At 37.4% G+C, this 15,838-nt stretch overlaps 1 protein-coding gene across 34 annotated transcripts in view; it reads left to right on the forward strand.

Moving 5' to 3' along the window:
- The window catches only part of MAP2 (microtubule associated protein 2), a 294,336-nt gene that overhangs the window by 212,368 nt on the left and 66,130 nt on the right, over positions 1 to 15,838 (forward strand). For 29 of the 34 annotated variants that reach the window (XM_081582662.1, XM_081582653.1, XM_081582659.1 and 26 more), the window contains one exon: positions 7,521 to 7,805. In XM_081582662.1, coding sequence (XP_081438788.1) covers positions 7,544 to 7,805 — 262 coding nt within the window. In that variant the 5' untranslated portion in view covers positions 7,521 to 7,543. Of the gene's footprint in view, positions 1 to 6,594; positions 6,840 to 7,520; positions 7,806 to 15,838 lie in introns of those variants that run through there. The other 5 variants (XM_081582655.1, XM_081582672.1, XM_081582680.1 and 2 more) reach the window with 1 other exon arrangement.

A 15,838-nucleotide genomic window follows, 5' to 3' on the forward strand; every position in this document is an offset into this window, starting at 1 on the left:
TCAGATTTTCATATCATCAGGAACTTTTTTCTCAATTTTGTATAGAGATGAAGAGAAAATATATAGGGTTATAGTCAGTTAGTCAACAACTGTTTAAGCTTAGAACTCCTCAACATTTGGAGGTAGAGATATGGATTCTACGTAAATGTCTATTTTTAGGGGCCAAAACAGAAGTTTCTGTTTTGTAGTACTGAAATGGATAGTTAATAGTGTAAGGCATAATTGTGCCTACATGGAAAGGGGAAACAATATTCATATGCTTAATTGTATTATGTAACTGGTTGTTTTATTCTTTGTTCATCCTTGGATATGTATCAGTACAAAATTATAATCCCAGTGTTTTTATTGAACTGGCACATTGCATGATGACAGGGCAGAACGTATCACAGAAAACACAGAAAACATCCTAGAACTGTTCATGCCAAGTGCATTATGAAAATGGAGACATGTCTGTCTGGCACACAGTATATTTTTCCTTTAGATTTTCCAAGCTTTCTTTGTTTCTCCCTTTGCCAATTTTTTAGAGTATTTAATGGTGCCTGGTAATGACTATAATCAGGGACTATTTCTGTGCTTTGTGATCTTTCTAATGTTATAATCCAAAGAAAAACAGTGAGATTTGTGGTTTTCTGGGAATCCCAAGAGAAAAAGTTATACTTTACTAAATGACATTTTCAGCATGCATGTCAACTATCTAGATATTAAATCAGTCAGTTACTTCTTTGAGGGCTTTGCTAGTTCAAAACATCACATATACACACCATGCCTACTACCCCACATCCATCTCCAAATTGATCTAACAGATAAAGAAGATTATAACTAGATTTAAGATACTTCAGGCAAGTGTACTTTTGTCCTAAACCACTAATGAATGCCAAGAAGTATCTAAAATAAATATTCTAAAGACATCTTGAAGATGTTGATAAACTGACCAAGGACTAGTCTCTGTTTTCACAGTATGCAGTAGGTTTTTTTTATCACAGACAATGGGTAACTTTAAACATTCTTCTGAAATATCTCTGCTTCCTTCAAGTAGAATTAGACACAACAGAGGACTGGCATGTTCCCAAGAAGCTCACTGAAAGCAGTCACTGAACTCCATCCCATAGTTCATAAATATCTTGATCTAAGGCAGTGAAAGACTCAGCTTCTATTTGTGAGAATGATCACCTTAAGCTATCAAGATAATTGCTTTAATGCTTTACTCTAGTTATTCTACAGGAGTATTTCTTGTATGCATTTCTGTCACTCCCCACTCTTTTCTGAGGTCCTATGCAGCAGGTTTGCAAAGTACCAATCTTCAAATTTCAGTGTTTCAGAGTAACTTGTTAAATCTGTTAAAACACCAATTTCTAAGCCCTAAATCCAGAAATTCTCACTTCCTGGGATGAGATGTGCCATGTTCTCAGTCGTATCTGACTCTTTGCTACCCTGTGGACTGTAGCCCGCCAGGCTCCTCTGTCCATGGAATTCTCCAGGCAAGAATACTGGAGTGGGTTGCCATTTCCTTCTCCAGGGTATCTTCCTGACCCAGGGATCAAACCCACATCTCCTGTGTCTCCTGCATTGTAGACTGATTTTGGCTGGAAATACTTCAAGTTGCATTGGAATGGATGATCATCACCGAAGAACATTTTAGCTTCATGATTTTAAAGCTTTTTTCTCTTAAAGGTATTTCTAAACCTGAGTCACTATTATGTATGCAGTCTTATTTGGGTCTAGAAGTTTGTTCTGCTTGATGTTATTTTTCGTATGCTCTCAGTGGAGTTAGAACTTGAATCTCTGTTCTTCTGTCATGCCTGAAAATTAGGTTTCAGAATGAATCTTCTCTCATTGATTGGGTTTGTGTGTGTGTGTTCAGTCGCTCAGTCACGTCTGGCTGTTTGCGATACCGTGAACTGTAGCCAGCCAGATGTCTCTGTCCTTGGGATTCTCAAGGCAAGAATACTGGAGTGGGTTGCCATTTCCTTCTCCAGGGGATGTTCCTGACCCAGGAATTGAACTCACGTCACCCGCAACTAGTTGAGCTGTTGGCCAAATACCCAGAGCTGACAGAAACAATCTGGAGGTGTTAATTAATTTAACATTCAACAAATGTTTGCAGCCTACTCATGGCTTAGACAATAAAGAATCTGCCTGCAATGCAGGAGACCCGGTTTCGATCCCTGGGTTGGGAAGATCCTCTGGAGAAGGAAATGGTAACCTACTCCAGTATTCTTGCCTGGAAAGATCCCATAGACAGAGGAGCCTGGTGACTATAGTTCATGGTGTCACAAAGAGTCGGACATGACTGAGCGACTAACTTTCAAAGATTCTTTTTCCATATTTATCCATCAGTGAAATGAATCAGAGAGTATAGCCATGATCAGTGGATTCAATAGCTGGTGTGAAAAAGTCATGCATGTTCTTATCAAGGAGCATTAGATTGAAAGATCCAGGTCTAAGCCTTATAAGGGGAAAACTGGAAGAACTGGAATTTTAACAGCTGGGATTTTGATGAAATAAGAAATATCTGTCCTTAGAGAACTTTCAAATATCAAGAGGAAATTGTTTAATAATAAAACATAGCAGAGATTGAAGCACACCACTCAAGTCTATAACAATATTTCTGGTGGCACAAGATCTTCTCTTGACATTTTTTTCCAATGGTATATCTTAATTGGGAAGAATAATGGGGCCCTGCATTATGTCACATAATAGCCATTATATGATAGAATCAACTTAAATATTTCATTCTCATACAAAATAGATATTGAAACTTCTTGGATTTCTTTTTAAAAATCCATATTACAGGTATCTGTATCCTCATTCATATTGGCTTTTGTGCTTAGCCCTAACAGCTAAGATCCCATTGCAACTTATTATGAATTATAAGTCAATGCCTTGGACTTAGTACTGTTTTTAAAAACTTAGGAATTTCCTTGCTCACGTTATCAAGCTAGGCATTAGGGAGGAGGAGAAGGTGGAGAGTTCCAGTAGCTTCTCAGCTTACTTTATCCATCCAGAAGATTGTGCGGCAGATATCTAGCTGTTCAACGCTTAGGAGCAGGAGGTTATGTGATCTTTTGCAATATGGAGAGAGGGGAGTCTTTCCCTTTATTCAGTAGGAATGGGATGTTACAACTCCTGCTGCTGCTAAGTCGCTTCAGTTGTGTCCGACTCTGTGCAACCTCACACATTTTCTTTTATAGACTTGGAGAGGATTTGCCTTTCTCTCAGTTTTCTTATCTCCTTTAATTCTACAAGCATGGTTTTCAGAGATTCAGGTAAAAGTAATACTATACATCAAGAAGAAGAAATTAAAGGAAGCTGTGATGACTTTTAACTATGTTCTAACACCATTCTGAAGAGTAGAGATTATCTGTGACCCCAAAACACTGATTGGGTATTTAAGTGAAATTTACCATGAGTGGGTGGTATTTTAATAATATTATGTTGTTATTTTAAGGGAGTGGGGCTAAATAATGCCTCCTCCGATTCCAGATGCTTTTCATTAAAACTGAAACAAATCTTTCCAAACCATATTTTCTGTCAAAGAAGTTTTGCCAGAGCAATGCCAGTTCTAGCTTGAAATCCCCTCAAATGCTTGTCACTTAATAGACAGTTACGCTCTGTATGTTTCAAAAGCCCAACAAATTAGAAAGTGAAATATGACTAATTACATATGTTTGAAGGAGTATTATCTGAATAGTCTCATCAGGAATCCAGATGATGCATTTTAGATAACAAATTCACTTTATTTGTACATCTGATAGCAATTGAAGTCAGTGTAGCCAGCCTTGCCTTTCTTCTTCCAATGTTAGTTTTTATTGACTAACTATAAAGAAAGAATTAAAAACTCGAAAGTATTAAATACTAAGGAAATCACTTTTTGAATACCTAGCCTCTTGAAAACAAATTATCATAATGTTATAAGTGGATGATTATCAAGTAACACACTGCTCATTTCAGTGTTGGATTTTTAGGTTCAAGATGAAGATTTTTAGTCATTGAGAAATCTTTTCCACCTAGCCCTGGGAGAAAAATTGTTACATTTTGCTGGGAGTTGTGGATGCTCATATTATTTTATTTCCTTTGAATGTCTGTGGCAAGAACTCCCAGAGGTAAACATAGGCTGAAATGCAAATCTAAGTAATTTTCCAAATCCTTTTGGAGATGTTAATAAATGTAGCATCAAATGAAGGTTCTGTAGCCAATTACTTGGGATGCTTTGCATATCAGTGCCCTACCGAGATTGCCGTGTGCAGTAGAAGAGCAAAAGCTGTCAGAAAGCTTCTCTTATACATGCCCAGGTAACTCAGCATTGCCCAAGCGTATTTGAGCACTTTACTGCTAGTGGTCTTCCTCCCAAAAATGTAATCAGAGACTAATCATGCAAAAATGTCAGACAGATTTCAATAGAGAGACATCTATAATTTACCTGACCAGTATTTTTTAATGTCATCCACAACAAAGAAAGTCTGAGAACCTCTCACAGCAAGGAGGAACCTGAAGAGACAATGAACTAAATGTAATGTAGAATCTTTGATGAGATTCTAGAACCAAAAAGAAGAAGATTAGATAAAAACTCAGTTCAGTTCAGTCGCTCAGTTGTGTCCGACTCTTTGCGACCCCATGAATCGCAGCACGCCAGGCCTCCTTGTCCATCACCAACTCCCGGAGCTTACCCCAAACCCATGTCCATCGAGTTGGTGATGCCATCCAACCATCTCATCCTCTGTCGTCCCCTTTCCTCCTGCCCCCAATCCTTCCCAGCATTAGGGTTTTTTCCAATGAGTCACCTCTTCGCATGAGGTGGCCAAAGTATTGGAGTTTCAGCTTCAACATCAGTCCTTCCAACGAACACCCAGGACTGATCTCCTTTAGGACGGACTGGTTGGATCTCCTTGCAGTCCAAGTGACTCTCAAGAGTCTTCTCCAATCCCACAGTTCAAAAGCATCAATTCTTCGGCGCTCAGCTTTCTTCACCGTCCAACTCTCACATCCATACATGACCACTGGAAAAACCATAGCCTTGACTAGACGTACTTTTGTTGGCAAAGTAATGTCTCTGCTTTTAAATGTGCTATCTAGGTAAAAACTAAGGGAATCTAAACTATGAACTTTAATTAATAATAATGCATCAGTACTGTTTCATTAATTACAGCAAATGAATCACACTAATATGTTAATAACAGGGGAATTTGAGTGCAGAGGATACATAGGAACTCCATATTATCTGTTCAAATGTTTCTGTAAATCTGAAATTGTCCTAAAAATAGAAAACCTGTTAATCTTTTTAAAAGCAACATTAACAAGTCATGTACTTCTTTGTGGGAAAGTTTTTCTATTTATAAGTGTTCACTCTGCACAAAAACAATAGTTTGGACCATTTAAGAATATGGGAATCTTATTTAAGCTGTTCTGATAAAGAAAAAGTAAAGAAATCAAGGCATGTAAAGGTAAGGATGCTGAACCAACAGTCTCACTAGCAATAAAATATTGTGATCAAGGTTACAGTTTGAATGTAGATCATTTTTTCAGCCCATTAGACATATGGAGATGCCATAACAACTCAGAACTGCCATAACAGTCCTCAGACTCCCAGTTTAGGTCCTTTCATGTTTGTCTAGAAGATAGCGGCAGAGTGGGATCTCGAACATTGCAGAACCATCTTTATAAAAGATGCTGTTTTCAGATGTACACATGGAGTGGTTAGTTTTTAGGACACACTCCTCCCCTTAGGCTCTCCTGTCCCAAACATTGGCCGTGCCTGTCTTGGAGCATTCATTCATTTCTCTGTGATACATGGGGAGAAATTTGCAAGTAACTCTTATTATTGGACTTACCAGGTTTTCAGGCTCCTCTTCCTATGCCAACAATTCCAGAAAAACTACTGAAAATATTTTATATGTAATGACTGGTGATATGATGACTGTTAGTATCATTATAATAACAGTGGCAAAGGTAGAAACTACTATTTTAATTGAGCCTGCTGGGGGCTGTGCTGAGTCCTTACTTGGTTTAAATTTGCAACAAAGCAATAAACTAGGCATCATTGTCCTCATTTTACAGATAAAGATACTTTTCCATGCATGCAGTTCTTTATACATCATCAGTGATGTGGGGATGCACTTTGATTTATTCAGAAGCCCTTCAATCAATGTTTTAAAAGCTAAATTGCTTATATCCTGTTTAAATGCTCATAGGGAAGATAAGTATAACCCTTATGGGAAGCAGTTGTGGGGGTGTGGGGAGGGGCTTTGGCGTTGTCAAATTAGTTCAAATGAGTTAACTCATCTGGTTCTTTGTATGAACAGAAAATTAGAATAGGGACCTTAGAATAGCATGGAAATTCAGTAAAAAATAATAATAATAATAATAAGATTCTTGCTAGAAATCTGATAGAAAGCTTACTTTCTTGACAGCTTTATTTATATGTGATGTCTCTAAACAGAACTTGGTAGCTAGAATTGGATTTGTTTTCATAGAATTTTTGTTTGCTTATTTGGAGGGTTTGGGTTGAGCTACTATTTTTGAAAAAAAAAAAGGAAAATGTTCTTAGCTTCCATCAGAGATTCTGATTGTCTATGTCATCATCAGGGTGGGGACAATAGACCATCAATGAAGCTACATTACTGGCAACAGCTTTTCAAAACAGTGATGTATCACTTCTTGTCAACTAGATCTATAAATTTAGTGGCTTCAGCATATACGTGAAGGCTGTGCAGTACCTGCTGTTTCCTTATTGACACATGCAGAACACCTACTCCACGACTTATTCAAACTTTACTATAATTTATGGCCACCTAATGAATATTAGTGACTTAACTGAATTGACTTAATTGTGAAATAATACTGTAAGTTGTGACATAGGCCTAATATTATATTTATTCTCTATGAAAGATTTATACTAAGAGAAAATGTCATTCCCTTTTTAATCTATAGATAGAGCTTAGAAAAGTTTGCTGAAAAATTAAGTCAAAACTCTCATTCTCTTAATATTCAGTATCCAGAAAGATATATCTACCTCTGGTTTGAATTAAACATCTTTGAAACTGAAAGGACTAATATACTGACCATTGTCTTTTCTAGATTTCACAGAGAGTTGTGGTTTTAAAGAGTATTTGGAATAATTTTCCATAATCCAGCACGACCCCTCAGCCGTTGTTTTCCCCACTGTTTTCTATCCAGTTTTCTCATACTACAGATTTTCCCTGTTTTCCCTGTTGAGTCAATGTCATATGTCAATGAAAGTTAGCTCAGATATGTCCTTAAATGCCAAACACTAGTTTTAAAAAATAGAGTATATGAAACTAATGGTGATCTTATATTTAAAAAAAAAGAAATAGATATTCCAGAAAGATCTGTAAAAACTAAGGTGTTAACAGTAGCTACCTCTTGATATTAAAAGTGGGTTATTGAATGTGTTTTCTTGACCATTAGTTGCTGGTGAGTTTGCTGTCAATTTTCCCTATTTTAGTACTTCAGATAAGTTTTCTCCAAGGTCATGGCTTCCATTTTTCTTCTTCCAATCACAGGAAACATCCCAGGACATTGAAGAATGGCAGATGATCGAAAAGATGAAGCAAAGGCGCCTCACTGGACCTCAGCTCAACTTACAGAGGCATCTGCCCAACCACACCCACCGGAGATCAAGGATCAAGGTGGGGCAGGGGAAGGACTTGTCAGAAGCACCAATGGATTCCCCTACAGGGAGGATGAAGAGGGCGCCTTTGGAGAACATGGGTCACAGGGCACCTACTCAAATACCAAAGAGAACGGGATCAACGGAGAGGTGACCTCAACTGACAGAGAAACAGCAGGTAACTAAGGGCTCACCAGTGCTTGCTTTGTGCTTTGAAGTCTGTTTACGCTTAAAGTGAATTAGTTTACAGCACTGATCTTTCACTAGTGCTAGGACTGAAATTCCAGTCAGTCAAGGGAAATAGACACCGAAAGGAGAGAAAAATTGTAGGAACTAGCCTGACATTCCCCCAGATCAGTTATATTCTCAATCTCATCTCCTTTTTAATTTCTACTTTATTTATTTTTGGTTGTGCCAAGCAGCTTGCAGGATCTTAGTTCTCTGACTGGGGATCAAACCCAGGGCCCTCACAGTGAAAGCTCAGAGTCCTAACCTCTGGACCACCAGGGAATTCCATTTACCACCTTAATTTTAGTAGACAAATGGCTTGGTGTGTGTGTGTTTTGCTAATAACTGTCAGCATTGTAAATCACTGAAAAAAATACTTCACTAACTGGGATTCTCTTGAATGATATTGGACTTAAATCGGATTAATTGATAAGAAGCATATTTACTTTTTAGGGCAGGAAGGAATGTAGAGTCTGTCTCCCAGCCTTTAAAAAGGAAAATAGCACATGCATACGTGGGAACCATTTAATACTTCCTTGGATAGCTTTTTAAGAACTAATATACAGATGCTTAAAGGATAACAGAATATAATTTAATCTTTAAGTATAATTTCTACCACAAATCTTCTTTATTATTGATGATATTGTCATTAATGGCTTAGAGAAACATTCAATTCAGTTCAGTTACTCAGTCATGTCCAACACTTTGCTATCCCATGGACTGCAGCACATTAGTCTGCTCTATAGTATTCTTCACCATTATTTTCCTTTTCTCTGTAATTCAATATTTAATGTATTTGAAGACAGTAATTTGCAGACATGCAACTCCAAAAACAGTAAGTAAACTGCTAGTAAGAAAGGCTCTGTCTGCTTCAAGATCATCCCTTACTTATTCAAGGGTTAGTTTTCTACACTCAGTTGGTTAGCCACACAACCACTGTACACTCAGTTCAAAAAATATATTTAAATTTTAATGGGCAAGTATGAAAGGCATTTCAAATGACTGAGGAGAAATTGCATACACACATACATAGTGTGATTCTTTTCATTTAACAAACTACTGTTGAACATTTTCTATGTATAAGCTGGGCCAGGGCAAGTGCCAAGAATAGGCTCTGAACTTCCCAGAGCAGTCGATCTAGTAGCACACATGAGACCTCTGTGTACAGTTAATTCAAATACAGAACACAGTACATTAAGTGCCACATGAGCAGTATAGAAAGGCAAAGTTGAAGCGGGGTTGTTTCCAAACCAGGTTCCCAAATCATGTACAGAAGCATCTTGAGGTTCCACAGCAGACGCATAAGAGTGTGTCAGAGTGTTTTTAAATAGCCAGATGAAATTCTGTGATATTCAATAGCTGTCAAATACTGCATGAACTATTAGTTTAAGATAGTTTGGTTTCAACACTAGGCCATACCACATTCTTCTTCATGATGTCCTGTCTTTTTGAAGCTGGGATTTTGGGGTCTTTTCAAAGTTGCTGTGATAAAAAAGCAAATACCCTGCAGAAATGTATGTGGAACAGGAAAAAGAGAGTGACAGTGTCCAAGCTAATTCAAGGATTTGAAAAGCTGTCCAGTGCCCTATAGAAACCCATGTCGCATTAGTAAGAAATTATGGTTAAGAATGAAATAAAAATATTATTTTTACTTTTCATGGTTACAGGGAAGATTAAATGAGGTAGCGTATATAAAGTAAATGACTCAAGAAATAGTGTCTACTAAGTACCATTGTTCCGTGATTATCAGTGGTGGTAGTGGTGTTCATATGGACAATAGGACACCCTCGATCAGGAACTATTTTTCCACAGTCAAGTGTAATACAATTTGAAGAGGGTGTGACTTGGGTATCAGGAGCACTAACTGGGAAAATTTTGAAGCGATTGAGGCATGAAGAGTTGAGAACATGTTAGAAAAAAATGATTGTTAGAAAAAAATGATTGTGGGAATAAAAGAAATAATGTGAGAAACCAAGATTTTTCTCATCATTGTCCCCTGCAGCACTTGGCATTTCAACGGGCTCAATTATACCTCAAGGACTCAATAAATGTGTATTGAGTGAGTAGTAGAGTGAATGATACAAAAAGAAGAAAGTTCTTTTCAAATTAATGGGGAAAGCTATTGAAAAGCCTTAACTTTGTCTCTTGAACTCTCACCAGTTGACTCTCACTGACTATTATGGAGGCTTATTATATAGCCAAGAAAAAAATCACTTGTAGCGTGCTTGGTCAAGCAGGAGAGAACCAACATCACTCACTATTTCCTTTTTTCAATAGTCTTAATTAAGTATTTGAGAGCATCAGAAAAAAATCTATTTGTCAGGTCAGTGTGGCCTTGCCAGCTTCTCTGAGAAAATAACATAAATTAAAAAGAAACTAACAGATGGTTCTTTAAATTGTGGGTTCAAGACCATGCAGAGTTAATTTTGAATTCAGCTTAACATATATCAAATGAATATTACATTACCTTTGGGAGACTGATTATGTAAATTTTATATATATATTCATAGTGACAAAGGTTGTAAACAGTGATGTTTTCAATCCAAATGATGATGTAATTTTAAACCAGCCTCCCTCCAGAAAGAACAGGCCAAGTATTGAATCCATCAATCATCCATGTGTGGAAAGCAGCAGGAGAGGAAAAATGTAAATTGTTATCTTCTCATACCTACAGAGGATTTTTCAGTGATAAGTTAATGTGCAATTAAATGTCTCTCCAAACTTTAGCTTAATAAAATAATAAATTGTATTACTGATGGCTTATATATAATTGTTCCACAAACTGCAAGCAAAAATTGTCCCCAGTAAAAAAGGAATATTCTTAAATCTTAGATATAATCTTTAAAAATGCTATCCTTTGATAATGGAGACCATTGATTGAAAAAGCATTATATTTTGAGGTGATTATTTGAGTGAGGACCAGGTTATATATTACCCTACTCTTTCATCATTTCGTGTAATCTATCAGTATATTGCAGTTTCTCCTGTATAGGTGTTTTTCAGGATGTTGCGAACATGAAACACTTCCCATGACATCCTCAGCTGTCTGTTACAATGTCCAGACCATGGCTGATCGAAGCCAAAGATCTTTCTTCTACTTTCCTTTTCTTCTGCTTTCATTCTTAGAAATAAATCTTTTCCTCAACATTGTTTATTCATCTCTATAAACAAGATCATGTAATATATGAATTGCAGTCATCAACTCTCCCTTCTCTTTCCTTCATCAGAGGGCACTTACTTCAAACAAAGGTCTGCCTCATTCTCTCTCATCCACCCCTTTCAGTGTTCACCTTCACATCTGGACCATAATAACTTTTTAATTTTTGAAGGTGCAAGGCCATAGTCAGCTTAGCTTTGATCTTATGCACTAAGATGGTGGGGGAGGAAACAGCGGGGAGGGGTTGCACAGAAAATGCTGGAAGGAAATAACACTTTATACTTAATTTACAACTTGCTCATCTAGATTTTTGTCTCTTTCCTTACAATTTAAAGCTAACCCATAGAAAGGTAGATAGAATTATATACTCACCTAGTATCGTATAACTTTTTAATTTAAGAATTTTTCTTACATTTATTAAAGTGTCCTTTTTAAAAGCCATGCCACTGAGGCCTAAAACAACAGATGAGAAATCATAGAAAATCCATGAAAAATTGGGCCACTTAGGAAAGTTATTGTTATTGATGAGCGAATACAACATAATACTGAAGCAAGTCATTTTTAAATTATTTTCCACCGTGGTTAATAAGAATAAAGGCTTGTAATAAACCCTTCTTCTCTTTTCCACCTTATCTTTATTGAGGAAAGCAAACAGAATACATTTCAGTCCCCATAGAGTTTCAACTCTGGGTGATAATTAGGAGCCTCATGTTTAAGCTTCTTATTTATAGGTGGCGCTCAAATGCATATTACATATAAATATCAAGATAATATCTAGGCTTCCCAGGTGGTGCAGTGGTAAAAGAATCCACCTACCGATGCAGGAGATGCAAGAGATGCAGGTTCAATCCCTGGGTCGGGAAGATCCCCTGGTGTAGGAAATGGCAACCCACTCCAGTATTCTTGCCTGGGAAATTCTATGGATAGAGGACCCTGGTGGCCTACAGTCCATGGGATTGCAAGGAGTCAGAAAGAACTGAGTGACTGAATACGCAATATGCAAGATAACATCAAGATAACTAGATGTTATCTTGTAAGATGACCTCTCATATTTCTCCTATTTATGGGTTTAGTGACCCATCCAGGATACTTGGCTAAAGCTAGCATACAGGTCTCCTGCTTTATGGGGCCATGCTCCTTCCACTGCCCCATGCAGCCAGACGCCCAGCAGAAACAATAACCAGTCATAGCCAAAGACAGTTCTTCCATTGCAGAACAGTCACATCCATGTGCCTTTCAGCATGACAGCAAATTTATTCCCGGTTTTCAGCTTGAATGGAGAAAGAAAGGAGCCAATTCTGAGATGTTTACAGATGCCAAAACGTTGAAGTATTTAAAATCACTCTTTTTAAGTGATTTTGACTATTCTGAGGTACAATGCTTTAAACACTGGTAAAAAAAAATAAAACAAAACAAAACAGCAGTCACAGTGTAAAGTGCCTTTGTGATTATCACAAGTCACCGCCAGGTCTCTTTTTGAGTAAATTTGAAGATTAAAGGTCAGTCCTTCAGTAAACTACCCCTTGATTTCCCAAGAGTTGCAGTGTTTCTCCAGTATTTCTGGGGCATTTCTCCAGGTCTGCTCCCATCAAACCAGTGAGATCTGTAAAGCCCTTCTGGGTTATCACAGTCACTTTTTCCAGTTTCCAATGGAGATGCACCTTCTAAAGCTCAACACGCCTTTTCACATCCTCCTGATTCAAGCAGCCCAGTCATGAACATACTTGGATATCTAAGTTTTTTGTTGCTGAAATTATACATTTCAGATTGAAAATGCACAGTGGAGAAAAAGGTTATCATCAGTCACAAGCAAAAATCTGAATATACATTTACACTTCTCTCTCTCCCTTTCTAATCTTAGAAAATTTGAATCTGCATTTTCTCACCCCTCCCTCCATTCCCACATTTGAGATTTAATGGTAGAAGTCACCATCCCATTTAAACTATGTTATATTGTACATAATATATGTTAATGCACACAGAGCAAAATAGCGCAGAACCATTTCTCCTGTGAAATGACTGAAGCTGGCCCCACCACCCCCCAAGGCAAATAAATAGGCTGGCCTAACAATACAAAAGGTTGCAGATTTTCCTTTCCTTGTTGCCATGCCAACCACTCATTGCTCTGGCTGCCATTTCCCCGCGCTCCGCAGAGGAGTGTGCAGAGCAATTATTTAGCATTCAGGGCGGATCTGCAGAAAAGCACACGGCCTCACTGCAAAGTGTCTGCGCCTGGCGGCGCCGATGGACAAGGACAGAAAATGGGGATCTTGGCAATGTTTTCCTTCAAAAGGTTGGGCATCTGGGGCTAGAAAAAGTGCGAAAGACAAGGATTGCTAGAAAAGGCATGAGGTTTGTATTTGTCACGTCTGCTTTGTCCTATGTGCTCTCTGTACCGTTTGAAGCAGGTTTGGAGTATTAGCTTCAATCATATGTGACTTGCCTTGTTGGTAAATAGAAGGGGATCTGAACCTAATTGGGGGCTGTCTTGCCTGGACTTTATAATGAAGAACAGCCTCTCAACCTTGGTAAGGCTGCTTGCTTATAGCAGATATTGCTGAATATAGCTTATAATGTTTTATAAATTAGAAGAAAAGATAGGTACCAGATGCAGTTGTTTATTCAAATGTGCAATTGTAGGTAGTTCTTTCCATAAAAAAATTACCTTGTATCTTTCTTTGCTCTTCAGCCAGAATCTTAGAGTGGAATGTGATTGTTTGAAGCCAGTAATTATGAATCAAAATCTAAGGAAAACTTGGTTTCTCTTGACTCCTTTTAATTAGACCCAGTGACTCAACAAATAAAACCCATGATTTTATTCCTTGGAATTTTAATTGCCTACAAACACTTCAAGTTGTGAAGAGTAAGGCTTGATCTAACGTAATATAATATAATATTTTAAAATTAAGATTAATTTGCATATGCATTTACTCCCATGTATGTTCCTCCAGAAAATTCCTCCCATGCACTTGTGGAAATCATTCTCATTTGTTTATTGTCTTGTTTTGGGTTAAAGTCAGAACTACATCATATACACTAATATATATATATATACACACACATACATACATATATATATAATTCTCTTTAGTCCACTGACACTTTGAAAAATTATTGTTTTGAATTTGAATCTTAATGCAATAGATTTGAGCTAAGGAGAGTTCAGAACTACTTGTAAAAATTACTGTCTCTCTTGTTTCTAGCTGTAAATATAATTTAATAGCATTGTATTTTTCACTTGAGCCTGTCTCATAATCCTATATTTTTTTTAAGACCTTATCAAATTTTCTCCTAATTTGCTACCATGTTGTATCATCATATTTTTCTTTCAATGTATCCCAATTATTTGAGGTTTTTTAAAATCTCCATTTAGAGAAGATTTCTAAACAGTTCATAAAATCTTTTTTGTTTGTAGTGAGTAGATGACAATAATCAGTCATGGAAGACAGTCTTCCTGATTTTTTTTTGAGGGACCCTCTAAGCCTATGTTTTGGTTAGGATTATGCATGACCTTTATATATCCCTTGTTCAATTGCTAATAATTCTCTCCTCCCAGAAAATAAAAGAGAAAAACCTTAATAGTAATTTGGAACAAATAAATTAACTAATATCTAGAGAATATTCTTCATCAATAACTAATGTGTGTTTTTGAAAAGTATGATATATATATATATATATATATATATATATATATATATATATTATATTGCTTGCATATACCTGAGAAAAATGTCTGTCACTGTATACCAAATATCCCCTTGAGGGTTGGCTCCAGGTTTGGTTTTATCGCTACTGGGAGGTTAGTAGGTCGGGGAGTACCTAGCAGTCATCAACACCTCCCTCTTTTCTCCCCAAGCTACTTGAGATTAACCGACTTTCTGCTTCAGTGTATCAAGCCCTCTGGTTCCCTCACACTTCACTGCACCTTAGCACATTACATAAAGCACTGCTTTGATTGTCAGGGGAGTCTGGAAATTCATACCAGGAACAGATGAACAGAACAACGGGTGCTGCATTGCAGACCTGGTAGTTTAAGCATGATCTGACTTGACATCATGAGTCCTGGGGGGGAAAGGACGCCAAACCGCCCAGTGCCCTCTCTCTGTGTGACTCGCCTTACAGAATGAGTCACAGTTCAGCAACAGTCAGAAAATAGAGGTCTAAACCCAGCCACGCTGATGAGCAGAGAAAGAGGGAAGTATATGTTCTAGGCTCTCATGGCAGCTTTTAACAAGTATGCAAATACTAGGTAATGCTAGTATGCAAATGTTAGAAAGGAGAGTTAAATGTCCACTTTTACAATTGATTTCATCAGTGCTCAAACTTCAGAAAACATTAGGCAAAGTGGGTACTAAGGGAGCAATCAACACATGATTCGGAGAAAAATCATGCGTAATAGAGATGATTCAGCCTCAGCACCCTGAAAATTAGATTCAATATTTTCAGTCCAGGTTTTGTGTTTGGAAACACAGGTCAAGGTAAGGCTGGGAGCTAAGCACCTCTGATTCTTGCGTAAGTAACTCCAGCATGAGTAGTCACTTCTCTGTTTGAATTAACAATGTTCTCTTTTGCAAACCTAGTTAATTTGCCCAAGCAATCTGTTCTGATTTCATGCAAATGCGGCATCATGAAACAAGTGACAGAGGACTCATTTGAAAGGGTACATGCAACGGAAGAGATAATCAGAAATCCATGATCAAAGGTCCAGAACTGATTCATTTTATTCTCTCAAATGAATGTCTTCCTCTTTCAAATACCCCTGTGTACCATGTTTATGTCTTGCTAATAGCATTGATCATACTGAACATTTTACTTGTTTTAATCCC

Source organism: Giraffa tippelskirchi, chromosome 3 (genome assembly GCF_054371585.1).
Source record: "Giraffa tippelskirchi isolate mGirTip1 chromosome 3, T2T-mGirTip1v1.2.pri, whole genome shotgun sequence".
NCBI lineage: Eukaryota > Metazoa > Chordata > Mammalia > Artiodactyla > Giraffidae > Giraffa > Giraffa tippelskirchi.